We start from the raw sequence: 23173 nt of genomic DNA on the forward strand, positions 1-23173 counted from the left end.
TGTTCACCTTACCAGCATCCAGTGCTCATAAAGCCCAATCTAGTGATATTTTACTGTTAAACATGGAAAGACACCACACATAAATAAAATCCTAAAACATTCAAAAGATGTTTCTCAAGCAACAAATGTCGCCTCGTAACTTTTTTTTTTTTCCATTTAATTTTTTTCTCAGCCTATATGTAGCTAATTATTAAAACATATCATCCAAACTGGGGCCCAGTTGTTCGCACTGTTGCCCTGGTCTCAGGATTACATGAGGTTTACATAATCCCCATGTGCAGGCTCCAAAAGGATGTCTTTTATTTTCTCCAAATATTTCTAAACCTTTTAATTAAATCCTAATTTAAAGCTCAAACTATTAATGTAGAAGGGCCAATCGTGATACAGTTTTATGTCACTTAAAAGTCCTTGAGGGCAGGCTGTCTGTATACAGGACGGATATGTAAAAGGAAACGTAACACACAACGTGATATATACAGATGTAGTCAGTTTAATGAAAAATAACAAACTTTATAAGAAAAATATTTTATAGGCAAAAAGTATAAATATTTTCTGTATATCTCCAAACATGTACAGTCTTCTTTTTAAAGTAAGGACAATCAATACATTATCATTCCCTTCATAACTAGGGTTATATCCACTCCATGTATAATGGACTTAAACAATAAAATAAGGAAATAAAACACCTTAATTTATGTCTCAAAGTACATTAGGTGGTGGCTAAAAAAGTTGTATTAGTTGAACGTTTTGCTCCTTCTGTAGTTGTAATTGCATTGAAGCTTTAAGGTAACACCAAAGTGGCCCCTCATCAGTATGAGGTCGGCCATTCAAGACGCAGCGTCTCAAAAGGCTTCAGTCAATAAACTCTCCAGCTTTCCCTCCTCTGCAGGGCTGGGCACCGTCAGAGTTTGAGTGAAATATCGCAGCTCTATATTTCCTGACTCGTGTGCCAGCGCGATTCCTGAGTACGTGTTCTGTTGTCGTGAGTCTCCAAACACAGCCATAGCGGTAACCCTGAAAACACAAAGCGCACGCCTGACGCGAACACATAATGGCACTGAATTTACGCAACATGTTACCCACTCGGCTGGCGTTACCTATCGGCAGTCATTTTCTCCGTCAGAACAGGCTGTGCGTCGTCTTTCAACATGTCCCATACGTGAAGGTTAGAGGCCGCGTCGAACACACAAAACACAGCGGGCCTGGTCTGGGCCCACTGCAGCGAGACCACCGCTTCGCCAGCGGTGCTGTTCATCCATTCTGCCAGAGGCCGATCGTGGCTGACTGCGTGCAGCCTGATGCTGCCGTCCGCACAGCCAACCTACGACAAGGAAAGGCAAACAAAAAGATTAACACAGACTAAGGTATGTTGTGAAAAGACAGCTTTAGAGCAAAATATGAATAAAAGTATCTGGAATTGATCACATTAGATACATATGAGAAGCATTTAAGAAAGTAGTAGGGGAAAATGAAATTTAAATTAGCCGTTGGTAAGCAGATGGCATCTTATTTTTGTTTTGAAGGCTTAGCCATTTTAAAATACTCTTGCCGCTTTTAAAGTTGTGTTTGTATGATTTTAACCTTTTCTTGTTTTAATGTACAGCACTTTGGTCACCCACGTTGTTTTTAAAATGTGCTTTAGAAATAAAGCTGATTGATTTGGAGATACGACGCCACTTTTCGCTACAGTTTGTGGTTCCCTAACAGCTGTTGGGAACTTTTTTTGTTTTTTATTTCCCTTACTTTACCTGTTCTCTGTCTTTAGAGGCAGCCAACTTTGCTCCAGCATTTTACGTTTTTTCAATCATTGCTCTAATGGTAAAATGCAGAAGAGTTTATTTAATAATAATAATAATAATAATGCATTTTATTTACAAGGCGCCTTTCTGGTCACTCAAGGTCACCGTCCAAAAAGATAAAGTTTAGACAATTGGCTGTTTTCTGGTTTGTGCACATCAATTCAATTCAATTTTATTTATATAGCGGAAATTCATGAAACATGTCATCTGAAGGCACTTTCCAAAGTCAAATTCAATCAGATTATGCAGATTGGTAAAAAAAAACCCCAAAAAAACACTTAGCTGATGGCATGTTTTTTTGTCATTCCCAAATTGAAGCATGATTAGGAGAAATTAGCTTTGCTGTCATATTTTAAACTTCTTGGAAAAATGAAGGATATTATTAAATAAAACTTCTTAGACATATCCATAAACTAATAAAAGTAAAGAATAAACTAAAAGTGCTTCAGTTGCATATATTTTACAACAAGCCTGAAGGGTAACAAGGATTGCGGGAGCGGGGAGTTTATAATGAGGCATTTGTTTCCAGTTTAAATCCTTTTCTTTAATGTAATTTTTTTTCTAGTTTTCAGTGGGAGACTATGCTAGTGCAATCAAAAGTAAATATGTTTTAAGTGCTTGTATATAATAAGCAGCTGTCCCAGTGTGTGAGCAGATGCTGCTTCAGTTTAAAAAGAAAACCCTTCCTACCAGGAACAGGTTTGGTCTGAAAGGAGAAAAGTGGATTGCGCTGACGTCAGCAGTTCTTTCGTCCACCTCCTGAAACCTGTAAAACTGCGGCGGAGCCTTCAAACCGTGACTCGTCCCGTGGCTGACCAGACCCTGGAGGGAAGGGAAGAGTCCTCGGTCAGGACATTTCGCGATAAATACTTAAAGATCATGGATCGGAATTCGGGTCCCTTCTGCTCACCAGACTGGTGCCGATGAAGAACTGGTTGGAGTCTGTCGGATGGTATTTTAGTAGCAGCGTCTGAAATGGTTTGGTTTTCGCTGCCTCTCTCAGTGACGGCCTTGGAAGATGGACAGAGAGAAAGATTGGATCTCACATACTACCCAGTCACATCATGTTCCCCCAGCCTGGTACGTGACCTCAGAAACATTCCCAGCAGATGTCGACGTGACAAAAAAAAAAAAAAAACAGGAAGCGCGCTACAAACCGGACCATGTGACCACCGCAGAACAGCTGCGTCCCACTGGGACGAGGCACCGGGAGGTATTTTTAAGCCCCCGGCGGCCAGCCCGCGCTAACAGTGGATCATCCTGAGCTGTTTATCAATCTCACCTCTGAACAGTGAGGAGGGAGGAGCTGTGAAGCAGCTTCACTTTGCCCCCAGGACGGAGACCTGCAGAGTTGGAAACATAAGACAGAGATGAAGGCCAGAGGGTGTGTGTGTGTGTGTGTGTGTGTGTGTGTGTGTGTGTGTGTGTGTGTGTGTGTGTGTGTGTGTGTGTGTGTGTGTGGGAGAAATACGAGCATGTTTACTGACTAGAACAGGAGGGCCTGTACAATATGACCCCATTACCTAGATCTGTAGGAGAGCCCGCCTCGTTGCCTCTGGGCAGCTCCACCACCACCTAAAGGATGCAAAGAGCAAAACTGATTAAAGGTCTGGCAATATCTGGGGAGGGAAAAGGAACCCCTCTGAATCTTAATTATGGTCTCAAACAGGACCACATTTTACGTAACCTTGAAGCAGTGCATCTATATGCTCACAGCATGAAGGTTGCAAAACTGAGGCCTGGCGTTTGCATGTTGGGTTTTATATAAAGCTACAGTTACTGCACATCTGTAACGTTTTACATACATACAACTGAAAGGGAAACCTCCCAAAGACTTTCGAAGCTCAAAACAAAATCCAGTGTGAACATATAGCTTCAAAATCTGCCTGACTGGTTAATAAAGTCCACCTGTGTGCCGTTTAATCTCGGTATAAATAAATCCGTTTCTGCGAAAGGCCTCAAAAGTCGTTAGACAACATTAGTAAACAAACTTGATCATAAAGTTAAAAAACAAAAAAACAAAAAAAGACGCAGCAGCAGACAGGTCAGGGATAAAATTCATGAAAAGTTTAAAAGCATATTCGGGTTATATAACGACATCCTGCAGAGCACCACTAATCGTCTAGAAGTGGGGAAAAATGATGCTCACCTATGTAAGCTGAATAGCTAGGCAAGCGGCCAAGAGGCCATTAAGGAGGTGATTAAGAACGAGCTATAGAGATCCACAGTTATGGGGGGGGGGGGGGGGGGGGGGGGGATTATGTGCTCTCCATAAATTGGGATTTAATGGAAAAGTGCAGAGAGGACAACCACTGGTGAAAGAAAGCCATAAGAAGATCCACAAGCCATGTAGCGGACGTGTGAAAGAAGATGCTCTGGTCAGATCACAGCAAAAATGTATCTTTCTGCATGCGTCCTTTATCCAGAAGTATAGTTGTGATGGAAAACTAACAGAGGACATCAGCCTGAACCCAATATCCCCTCCATTAGAAATGGCCATGGCAGCATGAGAGATGATAAGAAGACAAAGAAACAGTAAACTAGCTCAGAATAGGGTGGTGGTTTGCCTTCCAACAGAACAAATGCCGTAATTATACAACCAGAACCGCAACAGAATGGTTTAGATCAAAGGATAAACTTGTGTTAGACTGGACCAGTTAAAGTCCAGACCTTTATTCCAGATAGAAATATGTGGCAAGACTCTTAAGTAGATGATCACAGACACTCTCAGTGCAATCTGACTGAGCCTCTGCTATTTAAAAAAAAAAAGAAAAAAAAAAAGGAAATTTCAATCTCTAGATGTTCAAAGCTGGTACCCAAAAGGTCTTTCAGCTGTAAAAAAAGAAAAAAGAAAAAAAAGACTCAGAGGAGATGAATACAAACAAGTTTTCTTTTCTAAAAAACAATGTATAATTGTTCTTCCCCTTCACAATTATGCCCTACTTTATGAAAGTTTACCACATACAAACCTAAAATATACAAAGAAAGTCCAAGAGGTAGGAAATGTCACCAGGGCACTGTGTAAGTCAGTCAAGACGTTATTTCATGCATGTTTGCTGCCCCCTCCTGCTGTGTTTTTATCTTATAGTGTTTCTTTTCTGCCATAGGTAGCCATAATATTTCAAAAATATCTACAGACCTTTTTAAGAGAAATAAACTGAGGGTAGCAAAAAATTATAAACTAACCAGATGTTACAATGATGCACCTCTCTGGACCGTCTCGTGAAAGTTGTTCCTCAAGCACAACTTGCCTCAACTTACCCAGAAATTCAACAGCCCGCTTTCATCCAGAGAGGCCAGCTGGAACGACAATCCAGATGATTCTGGACGATAAGAAGAACCTTTGGGTTAAAAACATCCTTGAGTTTAATTGGTTTAAAAAAAAAAAAAAAACACACCTTCCTCAGAGGCCAAAGGTGGGAGCTCTGGCCTCAGCCGTCCGGCTGCGAAGGAGGGGACGACCTCTACAGAGGTGACAGGAGAGACGTGGCCGGAGCCGCACATCACTGCGTCTGCGTTGACGGCAAAACCAAAGAGGAGTCGTCAGCGCTCGCTGCGTTTTGCTACGCTTTCACGTAGGAAAAGGACCTCTGAGCTCAAAGTGGGATGAAGAGCAGACCCTTATGTTATAAGGGGACGCACACGGTACGTGGCTGTGGGAGTGTGGAAAACCAAATCTGACACTGTAAGAAATGCCAGAGTGCTCTTTAAATATATGAGAACAACACTGAAAAAGAAGGTGAAACCCACCGCTCATTACACAGAGAGTAATGCGTCTGGCTTCTTTCTCTGTGAGTTTCCGTCATCACGGCCTACAGCTGATCAAAACTCACGTTTCTTCTCAAGATGTACTACTGTCGGGTGTGCAGCTTTTTTTTTTTCAACTCGACTTTCCATTCAGAATTTATTGGATGTAGGAATCGGTGCCAATGAGCAACCGCCAGGAAAAGCCAACTCGGATCACTATAATTGATGGCGGGTATCCAAGAAGACTGAATGCTAAATCTGAATTAGAAGTAGCTTGGAGAAAGTATTTTGTTAAAAGTGTCCATATTTATACAATCAGGTCATTTCAGCTTTTTTTTTTATTTTTTTTTTATATCTTTTACACTTTTTCAACAAAAACAGATTTCTTTAATTTTCAGTTGAATTAAACCTGTCAAATGAAATATAGAAATGGTCCTGAAATAACTTTTTTTTTTTGCTTTTCTGGTTTTGAATCATAAAAATCTGGCTTTTTCTATTTACTATATGTACGGTCCTTTTCTAAATTAATTAATTAATTATTCAAAAATAAATATTGGGTTTTGATTTGCTGTAAGGGGAAAAAAAACAACTGAATCTACAAAAACAAACAAACTGAATTGAGCCTGATAGTTTCAGTTTTTGAAATACTGCAAGAACGTGAGGATTGTTAAAATGTTTAAGAGGGAAATGAATACATGATTAAGGCAAAATGTTAAATGTACTTTCTCCTGACATACCAGTGGAGAAGGTAGGGTGCCTGAAGGTCCAGTCGTCCTCACCGATCTTTAATCTGTAATGGGTGCTGGAATGCTCCCTCAGGTCCCACAGAACCACAGAACCGACCGGCGTTCCTGCAAACACCAGACTGGACTTTCCTGGGCTGAAGCAGCAACACTGAACCTGAGAGAAAAAAAAAAAAAAAAAAAGCGGAAAAAAAAAAGCATCACCAGAGTCCTATGTTAGTTGTGTCGGAAATAGTTTCCGCCGAGCAAACGCTGCTGCCAGGCTGGGGAAAACGTGAACCTCTGATCCATAGACGAGTATCTGCTGAGGTCTGGACGGCTCCCAGATGTTCCACACGCAGACGACGGCGCAGCTGTCGAGGCGGACGGCGCTGGCTGTGGCGGTGGGCGTGTGCACGGACAGCATGGTGTGCTTCTGGGCCGGAGAGAAGTGCACCAGGCTGATCTGTCGACCTGTGGTGGAAAAAGTGAAAAAAAGCGACCCTCGTAAGAAGCCCCAGCTTTATGATGCTTCCCATCCTGAAAATATGTGTCTATCAAAGACAAAACATCACAATTAGAATAGCAAAAAGCACTTGTTATAGCACTTGTTGATCACCTTAACATTATTTATATAATAGAGTGTTTGTAATACTCTGGCGTGGCACAGTACCTAAAAGAAAAGGCAACTTGGCGTTGAGCTGTAAACTTCCGTCGCTGAACGAAAGGGAATCTTTCTGAGTCTTCAGCTTTCTTAGGGACTTCCTCTCGGCTTGATCTTCCTCCAGCAGCACCACCATGACCTGCATTTGGCCAAAAGGGACAACGGGTCAACACTTACAGCTGGAAGCAAATACGCTTTCCAATGAGGATTATTTAATCCTTAAAAAAATAAAATAAAATAAAAAGTAACAACTGAATAGCGGCTGTGAACCTGTGAGGCTGAGCGCAGGAACGACATCAGGCGTTGGGAATCCAGGACGAGTTCACCGCGGGTTTTGTCTCGCGCCTCCTGAGAGGGGTTCGGATCTGCGGCAGAGGGGGAGACGCACCGTCGCTGAGCTCGCCCTGTGTGCGCTGCGCCGATCTGAGCCGCGGAGACCCATACAACACGACTACGCAGACGGACCATCAGTAGCGCGCTCCACAAATACGGCCTTTATTGTGGCAGGAAGCTAACACTGCACATCACCTTCCAGCAGGACAGCGACCTTAAACCAGCGGCCAAAGCTGCACTGGAATGGTTGTTGGAACGGCCCAGTCAAAGTACGGACCGAAATACGACAGCGATTATGTGGCAAAACTGGAAAACTGCTGCCACATAAACACCGATAATATGTAATGATGTTCCCTGACAGCCTGACAGAATAAAGACTTTCTTACCTCCACAGGCTCCGCTGTATTCAGGGGGATGCTGAGTCCACTTTTCACACATCTCTATTTCCTCCGTCTGGACGTCTCGATCTGTGTCGTCCTCGTTACACTGGACGTAAGCCTGGGGAAGAACACGCTCAGACAGCTCATTCCAATGCACACAAACTGCATTTCAAGAAAGATCTGGTCCCCCAGCACAAGTGGCTGATGCAGATGGAAGCTTTTAGTTTTTAATTACAGCAAAATGATTACAGAAAATTTAAGATCTTAACTGAAAATGTTTAGTACAACACATCTTTTCATCTTCTAATAAACATACTTTAATTTTATAGAATGTAGGACCGCATCTGTCCAATGATATTTGATTACTCAAATGCACACTTTGGTGCATTAAAATCTGCTATGAATTAAATTATTAGTGAATGTGCATAACTGCACATTTACACATTTGCACATATGCTTCAGACTGTTGAACCGCCGAAGCCACAAATGGGCTCTGTACCACATTCGTATATTACACGGTTTTAATAATACTCTCCTGGATACCGTGAACAGCACACTGTCTATTTCCCCTGCATTGTTTACATTGTCACAATGTTTTACATTGTTTACATTTCAATTGTTTACATAAATAGCTGCTGCATCTTTATCCGGAAAATTTGTGCAATTTACTGTGAGTTTTCAAGCTGTATGCAAACGAAATTTCGTTCTGTACGCACTTTGTCTATACAAAATGACAAATAAAGCTGTCTAAAGTCTAAAGTCAAAGAACAACTTACCCAAATACTGTTCTTATATTGCTAGACCAAAAAGAGTTTGGCTTCTTAATGTCAAAGAGTGAAATAAAATTTTTCGGAATAATTTGCAAACTGGATGACCATCTTTTCATACGACAAATGAGTAAAACCCTTTTTCTTTCCACCTATGGATCTACAGTGATTTACACATTAATTTCCTACAGTAAATCTGACTAATCTATTTGAAATGATCATATTTTGTAGAGCAGGTAAAAAAATTAACATAATTCTTTTATGATTTTGTTGGCTCTTGAGTTCCTTTGGCATGATCATTTTGGCCCATGTACCAAAGGTTTTGGACACCCATGGCCTACAGGCATCGAACACATTGAACAAACCTGACCTGCTTGGCGTTGGCGTTTCCGAAGCTCTTGATGTACATCTCATATTCGCTGACAGGCGGTAGATCCAGGAGGGAGAAGGTGGCGGTGACGTCCAGGTCGATCAGACGAAGCAGCTCCGTGCTTCGCTTCCTGCGGTCAGAGGATATGCGTTCTCAGCTCAATAAAAACACACGCTGTCAGACTGCTGGACGCAGGATTTCGTTGCGTCTTAACTTGTTACGTACTTCTGTCTTGTGGCGACTTTCTGGCTGACTTCACGTTGCTTCGCCGCCACAAAGTCGATGAATTTACCGCGCCGGGAGGTTTCACCCTGATTCCTTTCAGAACCTTTAAACAAAGGAAGTGATGAGGAGAAATATCGACTACATGTTGCGTGAAACTTTATTGAATCGCCGAAGTTGTGCGCATCGACACATAAATTCAGCACCTTCAGATCCGCCGGGTTTGTCTTCCTGCTCCTCCCTAACCGCACTGTGCCTGGACCGGGCGGATCCGGCTCTCTCGTTCTCTTCAGCCATGGCTCTGCGGATCGCCTCAATCTCTTTACTCGCTTGTGCAGGCGGTCCCTCCTTCCCATCATCCACGTCGGGCCCGTCCTCCCCTTCATCAGCACTCTCCTCCACGTCTTCAAAGTCCTCCTCGTATTCCTTTAAGGAAAATAAAGCGTTGCTGACGCAAACAACACCGTGCACGACACAAAACACCCGGCGCTGAGTTCTTACCAGTTTCTTAGAACGTAAATCGATAAAAGCGTGCAAAAAGCAAATGATAAGGTGTTAAAAAATAGTGAAGGTGTTAACAAAGTAAAAAAAATAAAAATAATTTCTGCCCCTCTTTTACCTCAAAATCCTCTTCATACTCCTGCTCTGCCAAATCTGCCTTTTCAGCCTGCAGGTGCAAATAAACAAACAAAGCTGGAGAAACGAGACAGAAAACTCAGTGGTTCCCATAGTATGGGTCGCAAGTAATGGAAGAGAATATCCTAGTTTAATATAGCAAAATGCATGCCTTTAAACGTAGAAAATTATACTTTTTTATCAAATATTTCCCACTTTTCGTCATCAGAGAACATTTAGGTTCTTTTCTCACAAATATGTGAAATTAATCTCAAAATATCTCAGCATTTGTGGAAATTTACTCCTCCGTTGCCAGTAAATAAATCATTTTCACAATGTAATATAATATTTTTTGTGGAAATTATGATAATGAAGTCATAACAGGTGTACAAGAATGAAGAAGCAAAAATAAAGTTGGATTATTACCAGAACAACGTTGAGATATGGGAATAAAGTTGTAACAATACGAGAGTAAAGTCACACGATCGTTTTTAAAGTCCTGATATTAATAATAATAATCTGATGCTGATGTGCTAAAAAGATCTCATATTTTCTTCTTTGCAAAAGCAAAGCCAAAATATAACTTTACAACATGCTCAACATTCCTTATTTTAACATAGGGGTTCTCCTAAAATTACTCCAACTTTCGCCCTTTTGTAATCATGTGAATTACAAGGAGATGCCTTTTATTTACATTTATAGTTGGCCCTCTCTCTTTATGGTCATTTGCATTTTTCAGACATCATCATTACAAAATACAAGGAAAAAGATTATTTGATTACCATTTGCTAATTTCATTGAATTTCCACAAATAAAATGTTAAAGATCACATGACACGGACCCTCTGGACCAGAGCTCCTGTACTCAGATAACTTCAGTTAAACTGAAGACGCTTAAAGACATTATTGTTAGGACTTTTTAAATACCTTTATGGTTTTAATCTCAGGTGAGTTAAACAATTTATACGTAACTTTTAACTTAACTTAAAGACATTAGCCCAGAATTATGCATAAACCTGAAGGATTTTGATTAAAACATCTTTTCATTCAGAAGAAGTTTGTGTTAGGATAGGAAATCAGAAAGGGCATCTTTCAAGAACATAATGATGTATTCCTATCTAAAAAAATTTTTATATAAAAAATGGGATTTTCAAAAAATGTATTAAACCTTCTTAATAACCAGTGGATAAATATTCCGTGGCATTACACCAGTCAAAGCCTTCCTATAACTGCTGACCAGTTTGCATGTTTCCACTGGCATTTCCTGTCACAAAATGTTTCGGTGTTTGTTTCTGGACTCGCTGTTTAAGTTCCTGGGTCGTTCCTTTTTTTTAGTCCTTTACGATTTGCTTATTGTTACCCTGGGGGTTTAGTTAGGTTTTTTTTTTTTTGTTTGTTTCTTCTGCATTAGTTTGGCATCCTTTTAGATGTTAGATTTCTGTTTCCTCCCCGTCTGCCTGTCATCAGTCTCCCTCATCTCATCACCTCCTGCTTCCCTCTCTGCTCTCTCTCCTCTATTTAAACCAGCCATCTTTGTCCTTAGCTGTTGGATCCTCCCTTACACCACCCTCCGTTCGCTATTAGTCATGTCAAACCCTGTAAGTTGCCATTTTTCCATTTACTAAAACTGAATATCCTCTCTTTGAGGTTGGAATGCCTCCTTGCCATCACCATGTTCTTCGGCTCCTTCCACAGATTCTGTCTCAGATGCGAGTCACACCTGGCTGGACCGGTCCAAAGCGTTAATATTACTTGCAGTGAAAAAGATGACGTTAAACCTAAATCTGGCCAGGGGTATAGATCATTTTTCGGGGTTAGCTGTATGTTTGGCATGTGAGTCCACTGCTTTTACACTTAAAAACCTAGTTTAAATATGAAACTCAATACACAGAAGGCTTCATAAATGGTTACTAACAAGAGGTTTTATCCAATTACTGAGGTCGCCTGTTTTAAAACGCACATTCTTCCATGGCAACGTGAATTAAAGTCATGTTCAGGACCTGCAATGGACAATCTGAACATTTTAAAGAGTTTTAAGGCCTAAAACTGAGAACTAGTTAGTTTCTGGATAACTGATCGGCTATTTTAGTTAAAATAATCATCTGTGTTATTATGAGCCCATTATGGCATTACAACCTAAAGGAAAAGGCTTAAAAATCTATGACGAAAAGCTATCATGCTGTCTTGGTTATGTTTGGCAAGCTGTGAATAGAATAAATTACAGCAACAGAAACCAAACTATGAAACAAATAAAGCTTTCCTTGACGTTTTTTTTTTTTGTTTTATTGACTTACCTTCTCCTCTCCATTTTTCCCACCTGCTGTCTGTGGCTTGGAAACAACTTCTTTATCCTAATTATTTGGAAGTGACACAAAGGTAGGGAAAACGTGAGCTCTTCAGGAAACAAGTTAAACACGGATAACGAAGAATTCAGGGACCGACTAACGTTTGAGTCTTCCTCCCTCTTCTCGTATGTCGGACTTTTGCCGGAGGAGGACTTCTTGGAGCCGCTCCTCGCTCTATGATTTCTCTCCACGTCCTCGTCCTCTGCTTCTCTGTGTCCCCTCTCTTTGTGTCTTCTCTCTATGTCCGTCTCCTCCTCTTTTTTACGCCTCTCTTTGTGTTTGTCCCTCTCCGTTCGCTCCCTGTCGCCGCGGGAACTCCGTACGTCGTCTGCGGATTGTTTCGAGTCCTGGCGTTCCCTGGATGCGCTGTCGTGCTTATGCGTCTCATCCTGCGGAGCATCACAGCTAGGTTATTGAGACGAGGAGGCAATCGTATGTGTAAAACAGAATCGTTATCTTACGTGGCGTCTTCTCTCCTTGTGTCGTCTTTCTCGTTCCTCCTTGTGCCGCCTGACTTCTTCTTTATATTCTGAAATGGAAGGAAAGAAGGTTGTAAATCACACGGACCCCCCAATCGTAGGAAAACGGCGGCTTAAGGATGCCTACCTCTGTCTTCTGTCCGCCTTCTGTCTTCTTGAACGACTCGGTCTCTTCTCTTGTCTTCATGCTCGCCTCTGTGTTTCCTGTCCCTGGGCTCTCTGTGCAGCTTTTCAGTCGGATCTCTCCTGACTTCGTCGCTTTCGTCACGTCGCCTTCTCTCTCTCCTCTGCTCCCTTTCCTGTTCTTCTCGCCGTCTTTCCTTCTCTCTGTCCTCTCTCCTTTTGTCCCTGTCCTCCTCCGGGTGTTTCTCCTTTACTTTTGCTCTCTCTTTCTCCTTATCTTTGTGTCTGTCCCTATGCCTCTCCCTTTCCCTCAAGTCCTCTTTGCCTGGCGCCGTTTCCCTTCTATCTCTACCGTCATCTGCCCGTTTCCTCCTGTCCTCGTCATCTCTTCTCCCCCGGTCTTTGTCGCCTCTCCTATCATGGGAGCCGTCTTTCCTCTGTCTGTCTCTGCTGTCTCCATGTCTTCGGTCTCTCTCCTTGTCTCTCTCTGGTCTGGACTCCACTGGATCTCTGTGCCGTCTCTCTACGGATTGGCCGCCACGGTGCTTTCTCTCATCGTCGTCTCTGCGTCTAGAATGGCCATCCCTGTTGTCTTTGTCCTTAGAAACACATAAATGTAAGGGTTCACTGCAAAAACGGAACTAAAAATAAGTAAAATTTTCTGAAAATTAGTGTATCTGTCCTTAATTTGAGCAGGTAAATAAGATGATCTGCCAATAGAATAAGATTTTTTGCACTTAAAATAGGAACAACTCATCTCCATCATCTTATTTCAAGTGCAGGATGTCTAATTATCTTAATTTAGGGGTCCAAATACTCATTCCATTGGCAGATAATCTTATTTACCTGCTCAAATCAAGGACAAAAACACTATGTTTAAGAACATTTTGCTTATTTTTAGATCCATTTTTGCAGTGTTCTGACTTGGTGCGGTCGCACTTCTGTTCCAGTCGGAAGTCTGCATACACTCATCATGGCCAGAAGTTCTATCGACATTTTCAGCTTTCGATGATTTGGTTCAACCCCTTGTTTGTATTTGTTGTGGATTTGGTTTAGTCCACGCAGGGTCAAAAATAACCAGGCTCAAAAATATACATACATGCCTACTGAGATCTCAATAAACCCAAAAGCTCAATGGTTTTTTGTCCTTTAGCAGTCCTAAAACCAGCTCTGCCGTGTGTTCATCCAGTAGTTGATCCAAAGCTGAAAAATGGCTTTTGAAGGAGTTTGTTTTTAATAAAAAAAAAAAATGTATGTGGGATTTTACCTCTTCATTTGGATTCCTGCAAAACTCCAGGTATCAGTTATTTATTGGTCCGAAACAGCTCAGTCCAATTGGTGTCAGATCCGACCAACAGGTTCATAGGACCAACTGTTTGAATGGATGCTGTAGGAATCTGTGGCTATTAAGACGCTTCCAGTTGATTCAGTTTAAAAACTCTTCTTATTTGATTTTTTCCCCCTGAATTTTTTCTGTTGTTCTTAATATTGCTCAGTCGCATAAATTCTGTTGGTGGCTGGTCATTTCACCCTGTTGCCATGTTGTAGCTTCATAGCTTCTGCCATTTCACATAATTTTTAAAGATATGTCTGTTTCAATATGTTATTATATAACAACCCAAGTATTTAAACTTCTTTCTTTTTGATGTACACAAACTTAACTGCGGGCAGATGTTAAATAATTACTAGCTAGCAGCAGGCGGTTGGCTCTAGTTATTGTGGTTTAATCGGGGGTAATAACTTGTCATATTTCACAACAGTCCGATGGTCTATATGGTTATCAGAGCCAAAATCAGCTGAGGGTGTAATACATAGTTTTCAGAACATATCTTGCAATTAATTTACACATTAAATTTAAGCATTTATTTGACTATTTATCTTAATATTCATTGACATACTTAACTACAAAGACAAATAGACTGAAAAGTATGAGTACATAAATAGATACTAGAGATAGCAAAGGATGAAACAATCATTGATAAACTTATTAGTTTCTATATTTTATTTCCCTTTTGTGTCAAACTTCAAGTAAATCAAATTTTTATCCTATTGCATTTTCTTTATTAGATTTCACTGTTGCAGATTAAATCCTAAATCCTTTTTTCATGTATTTTCTTTGAATGCATCTTTGAGTTTCAGATTTTAATCATTTTAATGTTGTTCTCCTTCCTGTCTGTGTCTGCTCGTTTCCCATTTACAATTCTGACTCTGTTTCCGATGTCATTTTTGTTTTGCCATTTTATGAACGTTGCCTAACACTTCTTGAGAGGTGTGCTGATTGATTTGTAGTGCTTGTTTCTGTCTCTGTATAAGACACTCTAAAGCATCGCATGTTAAAAGGTTTGCGTGGATGTTTGTGTACATGTGAACCAGGAACTTCCATTTTCTGCGTGGATTACAGCAAATACACAATAAATCCAAACCCGTGAACAAAATATTTGCTTTTAATAACCATCCCAGGCTAGTTTTTGTTTTAAATATTCTAACCTGGATAAAGAATGTATATAATCATCATCACAACCCCCCCCAAATAATCCGCTTATTTAGGAACTTTTGATTTACCCTGATGTGTTTTCTCAGCTCAGCGGGTCTCCATGTGTCTTCCTTGGTTAATTTCTAAGGAGATATATTATAGTTGTTTACTTTGTAACAACAGTCAGGTGGGCTCAGATCCACATAAACACAATTTCAGTCGGGAAAATTAATCTTATTTTAACAACAAGACTACGTCAAGAGGCTGAGACGACGTTTGCAGCCTGTCGCTAGCTTTTATCCGACATCTTTACATGAACACAGGCCAACCACTCACCTTCTCGCTGTGCATTTTCTCGTCGGTGTTTTGGGAAAAAAAAAAATTCGAGCTCTTATACAGCTAAAAACAACCTCTCAGATGTATCCACGACGCCATCCTGATTACCGTCTGCGGCGCATGCGCAGAGGGTCGAAACCATGGAGAACGCGTCACTGCGACTTGACAACAGACCTTACTATTCAGCGCCAGAGCAATCGATGCTCAACAGTCAGTTTCTGTGGCAACGGTCCCAGGCTTTACAGTCAAACTTGTTTTTTCATTGCGACTCACTGACGTGTATTTGTTCGTTTTGCCAACATTTTAGCAATGGTTTGTGATGTTTAAGTAGTTGCTCATTTGGTTTATGCGTTTAGCTGTTGCCACCTTTAGTTTTAGCTGTTTTGCTGTCGTTTTCATTTCAAATTGATATTTCTCAGGTGATCCCGATTGAAAAATGGGTAATCTCATCTGGATATCGTCGCTATATTTTCTAAGGCCATACATATACAATACATATTGGCTTGTAAGATTTTGTGTTGTTCAACTGAGTTTGTCTGGGCGTTTGCAAATTGTTTTTACTTCGTTATCTTTATACACCAAAAAATAATGTTTTAAACATATGCAAAACATGAATTTCTGCCAGGTTAAGTAGCCTATTTTGAAGTAAACTCTATTCTAATAGATTCTTCGTGTTAGTCTTTATGCTTTTTTAAAACTAGATTGGGCTGTTTGTGTGTCACAGCATTATAGTGTTTAATCCTGAATTAACTATGTTTAACCACAATTGAAATTGTCTTACTGAATTACTGCCAGACCTGTAGAATCAAAAATAAAAAAAAGTGGAACTTTTTGACAGGTCGTTTCCTGTTAAATCTGACATAAAATTAACCCTGTACTATTTCAGAAAAAGGACAAAATACGATCAGTCAAACATATCTGGGCCTAAACATACTGCTGCTTAAAGAACTGGATACCTTGTCACAATTGTTAGTTTGTGCATTTAGAACTTATAGTTTCTTAATGCATTTTTGCACAAATGCCTTTTTTTGCACCATCATTTCTGCACATATACAAATGGTTTAAATCTTCTCCTGTACACTGTGATCGCACACTGTTTCTTTCCCCTGCATTGTTTACATTTCAATTGTTTATTTTTTTAATCACTGCTGCACTTTATACTGTAATTTACAAGCTGTATGCAACACAATTCCGTTCTGTATGCACTCTGTACATACAAAATGACAAATAAAGTTGTCTAGGTCTAAGTCTAATTGATGAGACCATTAAGTCGGCTCTCCGCCAACGACGTTGAATGTTCTGGCTATCAGCACATTGCAGCTTTTCCTCACTTTGTTCAGTAAATTGGTGTAAAGGGACTGTCTTTCCTCTATTTAACTTCAATAGGGCTGTTGTATTTTTATCTGACAATGCCATATTATCAATAATAGCTCAATATATTCTGCTTTTGCCTTTCTGACAAGTTCAATCTCTTTTGCTTTTTTAGCTTGTTATTCATTATTAATCTAGAGCGTAACTCGTGTTTTTGCAACTGTCACACCTTTATTTCCCCTTTGTAGGACAATAAAGGTATTTCTCATCTCCTTATCTTTTTGTAACTGCTGAAGTGCTGAACTTGTTCTCCAGCAGGTAAAAAGCACCAGCAAGTCGACTTCAGAATGACTTTAGCAAAAACAAAAGGAGGGTTTGGTGTGGCCTAATCAAAATCTGGATCCAAATTTGACTGAGATGCTGAAATTTGACATAAAAAATTTTTGCAAAGAAGATTTGGCCAAAATAGTACAAGTCATTTGATCTTGCTTAAATTGTATTTAATTTAATTTTAATTTTAATTTAATGTGCTGGTGAAGATTCTCAGTCATCCAGGTCATGGTCATTCCAAAAAAAAATCAGTAAAAATAAAACAACTGGACTTGTTTTCCAAAGTTTGAAGACGTTTTGCTTCCTATCCAGGAAGCTTTCGCATTTAAAATGGTTTTACATTTTATGTTGCACACTAACACGAGCTATTGTTCTTTAAAATAGCACCAACAACCGCCATCGTCGGGATGGCAGAATTGGTTATAACTTGGTCAATTGCTTATTCAGAGCCAGGTAGATTTGGATAGCATTTTCCCTCACAAAATGAATCAATCGCGATAAAAACCCTTTTTTATTTACCCGCGTGATCTTTTATGATTTTCAAATTCGTGTGGCAAAAAGTTGAGACACAAGAAATCTCATCTTGACCCATAGATCTTGACCCACTTCCCCATGTTTAAACAAAAAACAGCTTCAATTACTAGCGTTGAACACCAGATGGAGCTGTTTCTCAGTTTTTTTTTTTAGTATTCCTATAGCGCAACACGAGCCCTGTCTGTTCTTGGTAATGTTTATTCCCACCCCGTGTAGGCAGGGTGAGGTGAACAGTGGACAGTACAGGCATGCTTTTTTTTTTTTTTTTTTTTTTTTTTTTTTTCTCTTTGCAAGCGGCTCTCACTGAAAACTAATAAAGCAGATGCCAGCGCAGCCTCGGAGGACCATGGGAGGGTGCGCAGGTGAGCCGACGTGAAGCGCATGGAAGTGTATCCTTGGACCTAACCCCGCACTCCGGCAGTTCGAGGACAAGAGACATGTCAGGAGACAGCATGACAGCTGTGCGCGGAGGAGCCCACTCGAACAATGCGAGCCCTGCGACACCGAAGGAGAACGGACACACCACCCAGCCTGCGTCCAACTTTCCCCATCCCTCGCCCGTGAGCGCACCCCACGACGACTCCCCGCTGCGTTCCAGCAGCGAGCTCACCCACACATGGGTCCACTTCGTGAAGACTTTCGTGATCATTTTCCCCATTTACGCCCTGGGCTATTTCGAGTTCAGCTTCAGCTGGCTGCTGATTGGACTTTTTATCTTTTTCTGCTGGAGGAGAAACGCAGGAGAGAAGCTGAGCCGGCTGAGCCGAGCGCTTGCTTTCTTTGACCAAGAGGAGGAGCGAAGTGCCCAGCAGCGCCTGACCACCTCTGATTTACCGCCATGGGTAAGAAGACATAAGCCACTAATAAACGACAGGGTCGCTTTTACTCGGAAGCGTGTGCGCAATTCCCGTGAACCAAATGTCTTGAGTTTCTAGGAAAATAAACCGTCATGTGACCAGATCAGGCGTAGCAGGTTTGAGCTGTAAAGCCGCGATGAGACAGCTGTTCCCCCCCCCTCGACTGTGACATGAGACCCCGGCCCCAATCTAAAAACGGAACGGTACAATGGTCCACCAGACACCAGGCTGGGAGGGAAACGCGCCCGCCTAGTCCCTGTTATTTTAGGATCCATGCAGATTTACTAGCCCTGCTTCATCCCATTTCTGTGAGATCGTATGTGTTCGTGTTTGAAGATCAACTATAGAGACACAGGATCTCAGGTTTATAACGTCATAATAGATTATAAATATACTGGTTATTGGTATCTTAAAGTGTACTATGTGTTCTTGGGTTTCAAAATCCGGTTAAAGAATTTCTGTTGCAAAACCAAACATCTGACAACCTTCAGGGACAATGATGCATGGAGTTCCACAGGGTTCTGTTGTTGGGTCTATATTTTTTTTCTTGTGCCATGTTGCTGGTTTCCTCTATGCAATCATTTTAGATGATTGAGTGAAATCCCTCATGTGCTATTTGTCAATTTGTCGATTTAATACATGGCTACATATTTGTCATTTCATTGTTTGCTTTCATACCTCTAAATGAACCAGTACATAAACCTCTATTGATTTTTTTTCTTTGCGTTTTTTTTTAAAGTGGAAATGCAAAGTCACAGAAAATGCAACCAATCAGCAAATTGACTGCATTATTGTTGTCGAAATGTTGTATTACTTTTTCCCACAGATTTTGGTTCTGATTCCGGTTGAGTCCAATTAAGTTTGACAGTTTAAGACCCCACGATTAAAAAAAAACTAACTCTAAGCATCCCCCCTCTGGTAGATGTTATTTATTAGACTCATCTAACAACAATCTTTATTTTAGACTAATTATAATGTAGCAAATTGTTTAAAACCATTAGTTGTCCAAGGGTCACCTTGGTCGATAAAAATTGACGCATGGCATAAAATGTCCCACAGCAGATGGGTCCATTTGTACCAAACAACAAACATTTTAACAGTACAAAGTTGCAATGAGCCAGCATCACCAGCACCTACTTTTAAAGTTTACAGGTTCAAAGCTGGATTAAAGAATTTCTATTGCAAAAGGAAACTTCATATTATCGTTGGTCTTTCTTATGCATGTAGTTCCCCAGGGTTCAGTTTATGGCCCTATTTTGTTTGTCTTCGTTCTTTTCCTTCTCTAAAGTCCTGTGATTGTATCATTCAGTGATATCTCCTATTGACCCTGGCTTGATTTGCACCTCTATCTCATACGTACACATTGCCATTTCTTCTCTACATTCTCTAATTTTGTATTCATAAACACATCGGCTTTTACCGATGCACCTAAACCTTTATCATTTATCATTTATATATAAAACTGTTAAACATTTTTATGAATTATAGAGATGAATAGTTATAGAAAATGCTCAGAGCTTGCGTACAATTCAACATAATTTTGTATTGATTTCCAAAAACATTTTAACATTTACGTTTATTTAAATTGTCATCCCTGTTCGGGCTACTTAGCTCTTATGAACTTTGAAAGTTATGATCCCTGACTAAACCACAATCACTCTACGTTTTTGTTTAAAGAAAATCAATGTGATCAGGTTATATATTTTCATTTTAGATGTCTTGGTTAGTGGTAACTATGTTAGATATTGTGTTTTTGCTTTATATCATTCAGTTTTGAAAAAAAAATATCCAAGTTTCACTCCAGGTCTGTCAGATATCTCTGTTTTATGACTTTTCCCACACACACACACATTATATATATATATATATATATATATATATATATATATATATATATATATATATATATATATATATATATATATATATATATATATGTGTGTGTGTGTGTGTGTGTGTGGCAATGATTATTCCTCCTACTGTTACTAAAATCATGTAACCTACTGACTATTGTAGTGATAACTTTAATCCACTACATTATTTATTGTGTTTTTGATACAAAGTGAGAAAAATATGAGAAAAGTATAGAACTAATACATGCTATTTGTTGTACCCCACAAGTGCATATGGTGCAGAATAACAGACTTTCTGGTATTTTATACAAGTATATCACTTTTGATATTAGCTGATTAGTCAGTGAGGGTCAGTTCCCTGCAGTCAGCTGCTTAACAGACATGCAGCCTGAACCTTAATCACTGTGGGTTAAAAATGGCATTACTTTAGTAACCGCTCATTTAGTTTCCTCAAAACGACTGCCCTTGTTTGTTTTTTTTGTTGTTTGTTTCTGAGTGGAAACATTTCCAAGCTTTCAAGTTTCCTCTTCTTTAAAGCCAGGGTAGCCTTCTTTTTTCCAGCTGACTGGCAGAGTGCGTGAAACGTGAGGGGCAAAGGCGTGTTGCACCATGCTTCATAACGTGAAAAATAACTCCAGTCACTTTTTTTTTCTGGCTTCCCTTTCAAAAATTAATCTGTAGTAATGGCATAATGTAAGATTTTAGAGGCTTTTGAAAATCAGAACTTTGTTTTAAACCTCGGTAAAATCAAGTGATACCAAGCAAGGGAGACGAGAAAGTCGCTGGATCTTCAACGGATTAGTGTGAAAGACTATTAAATAAAGAAAAACAGAAAATGGATTTAAAATAATTAAAAATAAGGACAAACATTCAAACCACTTCAAGGCTGGTGGCTCCACTTTTAATGCTACACTACTTTACCTGACGATAGGAGTTCATTTAGTTCAGGTAGAGGCTGTAAGAAGTTTCTGACAAGATTCAGATTCTTTTCATGGAACATTTTAGAAACACATCCTGAACAGAGGATAGGGACATCCTGATTACCCATTCTGCTCCCGTCACTATCTTCTGCAGGGTCCTCTCGTCTGCCATGCTACGGCTGGAGTACCACACGGGTCAACGGTGAAGTCATTCAGACGCTGTTGCTCAAAGTAAACTGGTCATGGATTTTCCATAGATTGAAGCCCAACGTGCAAATCAAGTAGCCAATTAAGACCCTCTGTGTCAAAAGGCTCACGGGACGCTTTGTCAGTGGAATGGCGCGCTGTAAGAACAGTTAAAAGCACTTTTTGCTGAGATATGGCTGAAGATGCTATTATATGAGGGTGGAGGACTTAGACGGAGGAGACCCACTTAATGAAATAAAGCACTCTTCTCTGCAAAGTGTGGGATCTATTATAGAGAGAACATTGCCTGGTCCTACATGTGACTGCTGTGCATCATCATTGGAAATCACATCACACCTTGCACTTTGGTTTACGAGCTGCTCCAGAATATTAAACTGCTCTTACACCAATAGATCCAATAGGAAGTTGATTCTTTTACTTTTTTTTTTTTTTACTAGTTATGCATTAAAATTTTAGAAATTGGCATTACTTTTGTAAACAAAGAGCTCCCATATTTTATACCCTTAATCTCCTAAATTACAGTTTTATTTTAATACAGCTCTAGGGCTGGACGATATATAAAAAAATCATATAGATAAAATAGAAATCGCATTGATGGATATCTATAATTATCAACAAATTCAAAACATATATTTAAGTGCAGCCCTGGTCATTTTATGCTGTTGATTAGCGACTTATTTTTAGATAAAGAACACACAAACACTGAATTAAAACTCAGCCCTTTATTCCACTAACGTTTTACCACAACTGCAAGTTTTTAAACTCTCTCTGATCTATTTGAAGGGGGCGGAGCTTGGTTCCTGGGTCTGCGTTGTGATCGGTTGGGAGGATGTAATGACTGTAATATAAACCTATATGGCTATAATGCAAAAGGAAGGAAAACTGTTATTCCATTAACCTTTTAATTGACCCTTTTTTTCTATCATCCAAATACATATATCAATTAATATATGTTGTTTTATGAGTTATCGTCCAGCGATATACAGTTCACATGCTCAGTCCTTCGTCGTTTAAACCATGCTTGTGTAGAAGAGATGCTGCATAAAAGTAAATGTTCCTGAAAAAGCTTTATAGCGTCATAACCTCTTGATTTTTATTGAAAAATCACATCCAGGTCATTGAGTTCTGCTACGGCTCCTCTAATCTGCGAAAGATATTGAAAATGTGGGCACAGAAGCAAGACATTAAGACCCAAAGCTCTGAATTACAACCACCAGGAAAGTGGAAATGCACTGAATGTTTTAAGCCATGGTTACGGAGGTAGACGTGCTGACGGAGGATGGATTTATGGACCTGGGGGTCAACGATGAAAAACATTTAGTTTTAGGGCACACAATATTAGGCTATCATGCAACTGTTGAATATTTTGGTAAGAACTGCCATCTACACACTATTCCCAGTCTTCCCTTCCTGAGCTGCTTTCATCACACTCTTTAGGCCTTCAGCATCTTAGGAACTGTCATCTGGGTCAGGTGGAGGCATCCACTGCAGTGAGCCTCCCTCCAACCGGCTGAACGCATTACTGACACACGGTGTGTGAATTCACAATCCTCGGAATACAATAGCCAACGATTTTGTGATTTCCAACAGCTCTTTGTGATTAAACGAATGGTTTTGCATATAGAGCAGCCAGGGAGGAGGAAAAGAACCAAGAATTATGGATTCAGTGGAGGATATGCAGAGAATGGTTGTGACTGAAGAAGAGGGGCAGATGGAGGCTAACAATATAAAGAAGAATTGCTGTCGCTTAATGTGTTTGACCTTTAATAAACGTTTTTTTTCAGTCA

The 23173-nt window shown here is 40.1% G+C and overlaps 2 protein-coding genes across 5 annotated transcripts in view; one reads left to right on the forward strand and one right to left on the reverse strand.

Moving 5' to 3' along the window:
* Positions 1-469: 469 nt before the first annotated feature.
* Positions 470-15486, reverse strand: dync2i1 (dynein 2 intermediate chain 1). The gene is made up of 24 exons (XM_036125307.1): positions 15375-15486; positions 15128-15181; positions 12570-13164; positions 12425-12492; positions 12065-12352; positions 11913-11948; positions 9624-9671; positions 9506-9511; positions 9211-9430; positions 9008-9110; positions 8783-8912; positions 7652-7763; positions 7203-7297; positions 6942-7071; positions 6570-6742; positions 6284-6446; positions 5198-5311; positions 5061-5122; positions 3323-3374; positions 3082-3142; positions 2710-2809; positions 2490-2621; positions 1098-1321; positions 470-1014 (listed from the first exon to the last, which is right to left on the reverse strand). The coding sequence occupies exons 1-24, from the start codon at positions 15387-15389 to the stop codon at positions 843-845; spliced, it is 3153 nt and encodes a 1050-aa protein (XP_035981200.1). The 5' UTR covers positions 15390-15486; the 3' UTR covers positions 470-842.
* A 2269-nt stretch (positions 15487-17755) lies between these two features.
* esyt2b (extended synaptotagmin-like protein 2b) overlaps positions 17756-23173 on the forward strand; it is a 63455-nt gene continuing 58037 nt past the window's right edge. For 2 of the 4 annotated variants that reach the window (XM_036125212.1, XM_036125214.1), the window contains exon 1: positions 17756-18391. In XM_036125212.1, coding sequence (XP_035981105.1) covers positions 17987-18391 — 405 coding nt within the window. In that variant the 5' untranslated portion in view covers positions 17756-17986. The remainder of the gene's footprint in view (positions 18392-23173) is intronic. The other 2 variants (XM_036125213.1, XM_036125215.1) reach the window with 1 other exon arrangement.

Source organism: Fundulus heteroclitus, chromosome 21, assembly GCF_011125445.2.
Source record: "Fundulus heteroclitus isolate FHET01 chromosome 21, MU-UCD_Fhet_4.1, whole genome shotgun sequence".
NCBI classification, from domain to species: Eukaryota; Metazoa; Chordata; class Actinopteri; order Cyprinodontiformes; family Fundulidae; genus Fundulus; species Fundulus heteroclitus.

What these genes read in the sequence shown, in the direction of transcription:
- dync2i1 (XM_036125307.1), bottom strand. An exon ending in AAGGCGGACAGAAGACAGAG is followed by an intron (nt 12,493 to 12,569) that starts GTAGGCATCCTT and finishes CTTCCATTTCAG; the next exon opens with AATATAAAGAAGAAGTCAGG. An exon ending in CAAACCCGGCGGATCTGAAG is followed by an intron (nt 9,111 to 9,210) that starts GTGCTGAATTTA and finishes CTTTGTTTAAAG; the next exon opens with GTTCTGAAAGGAATCAGGGT.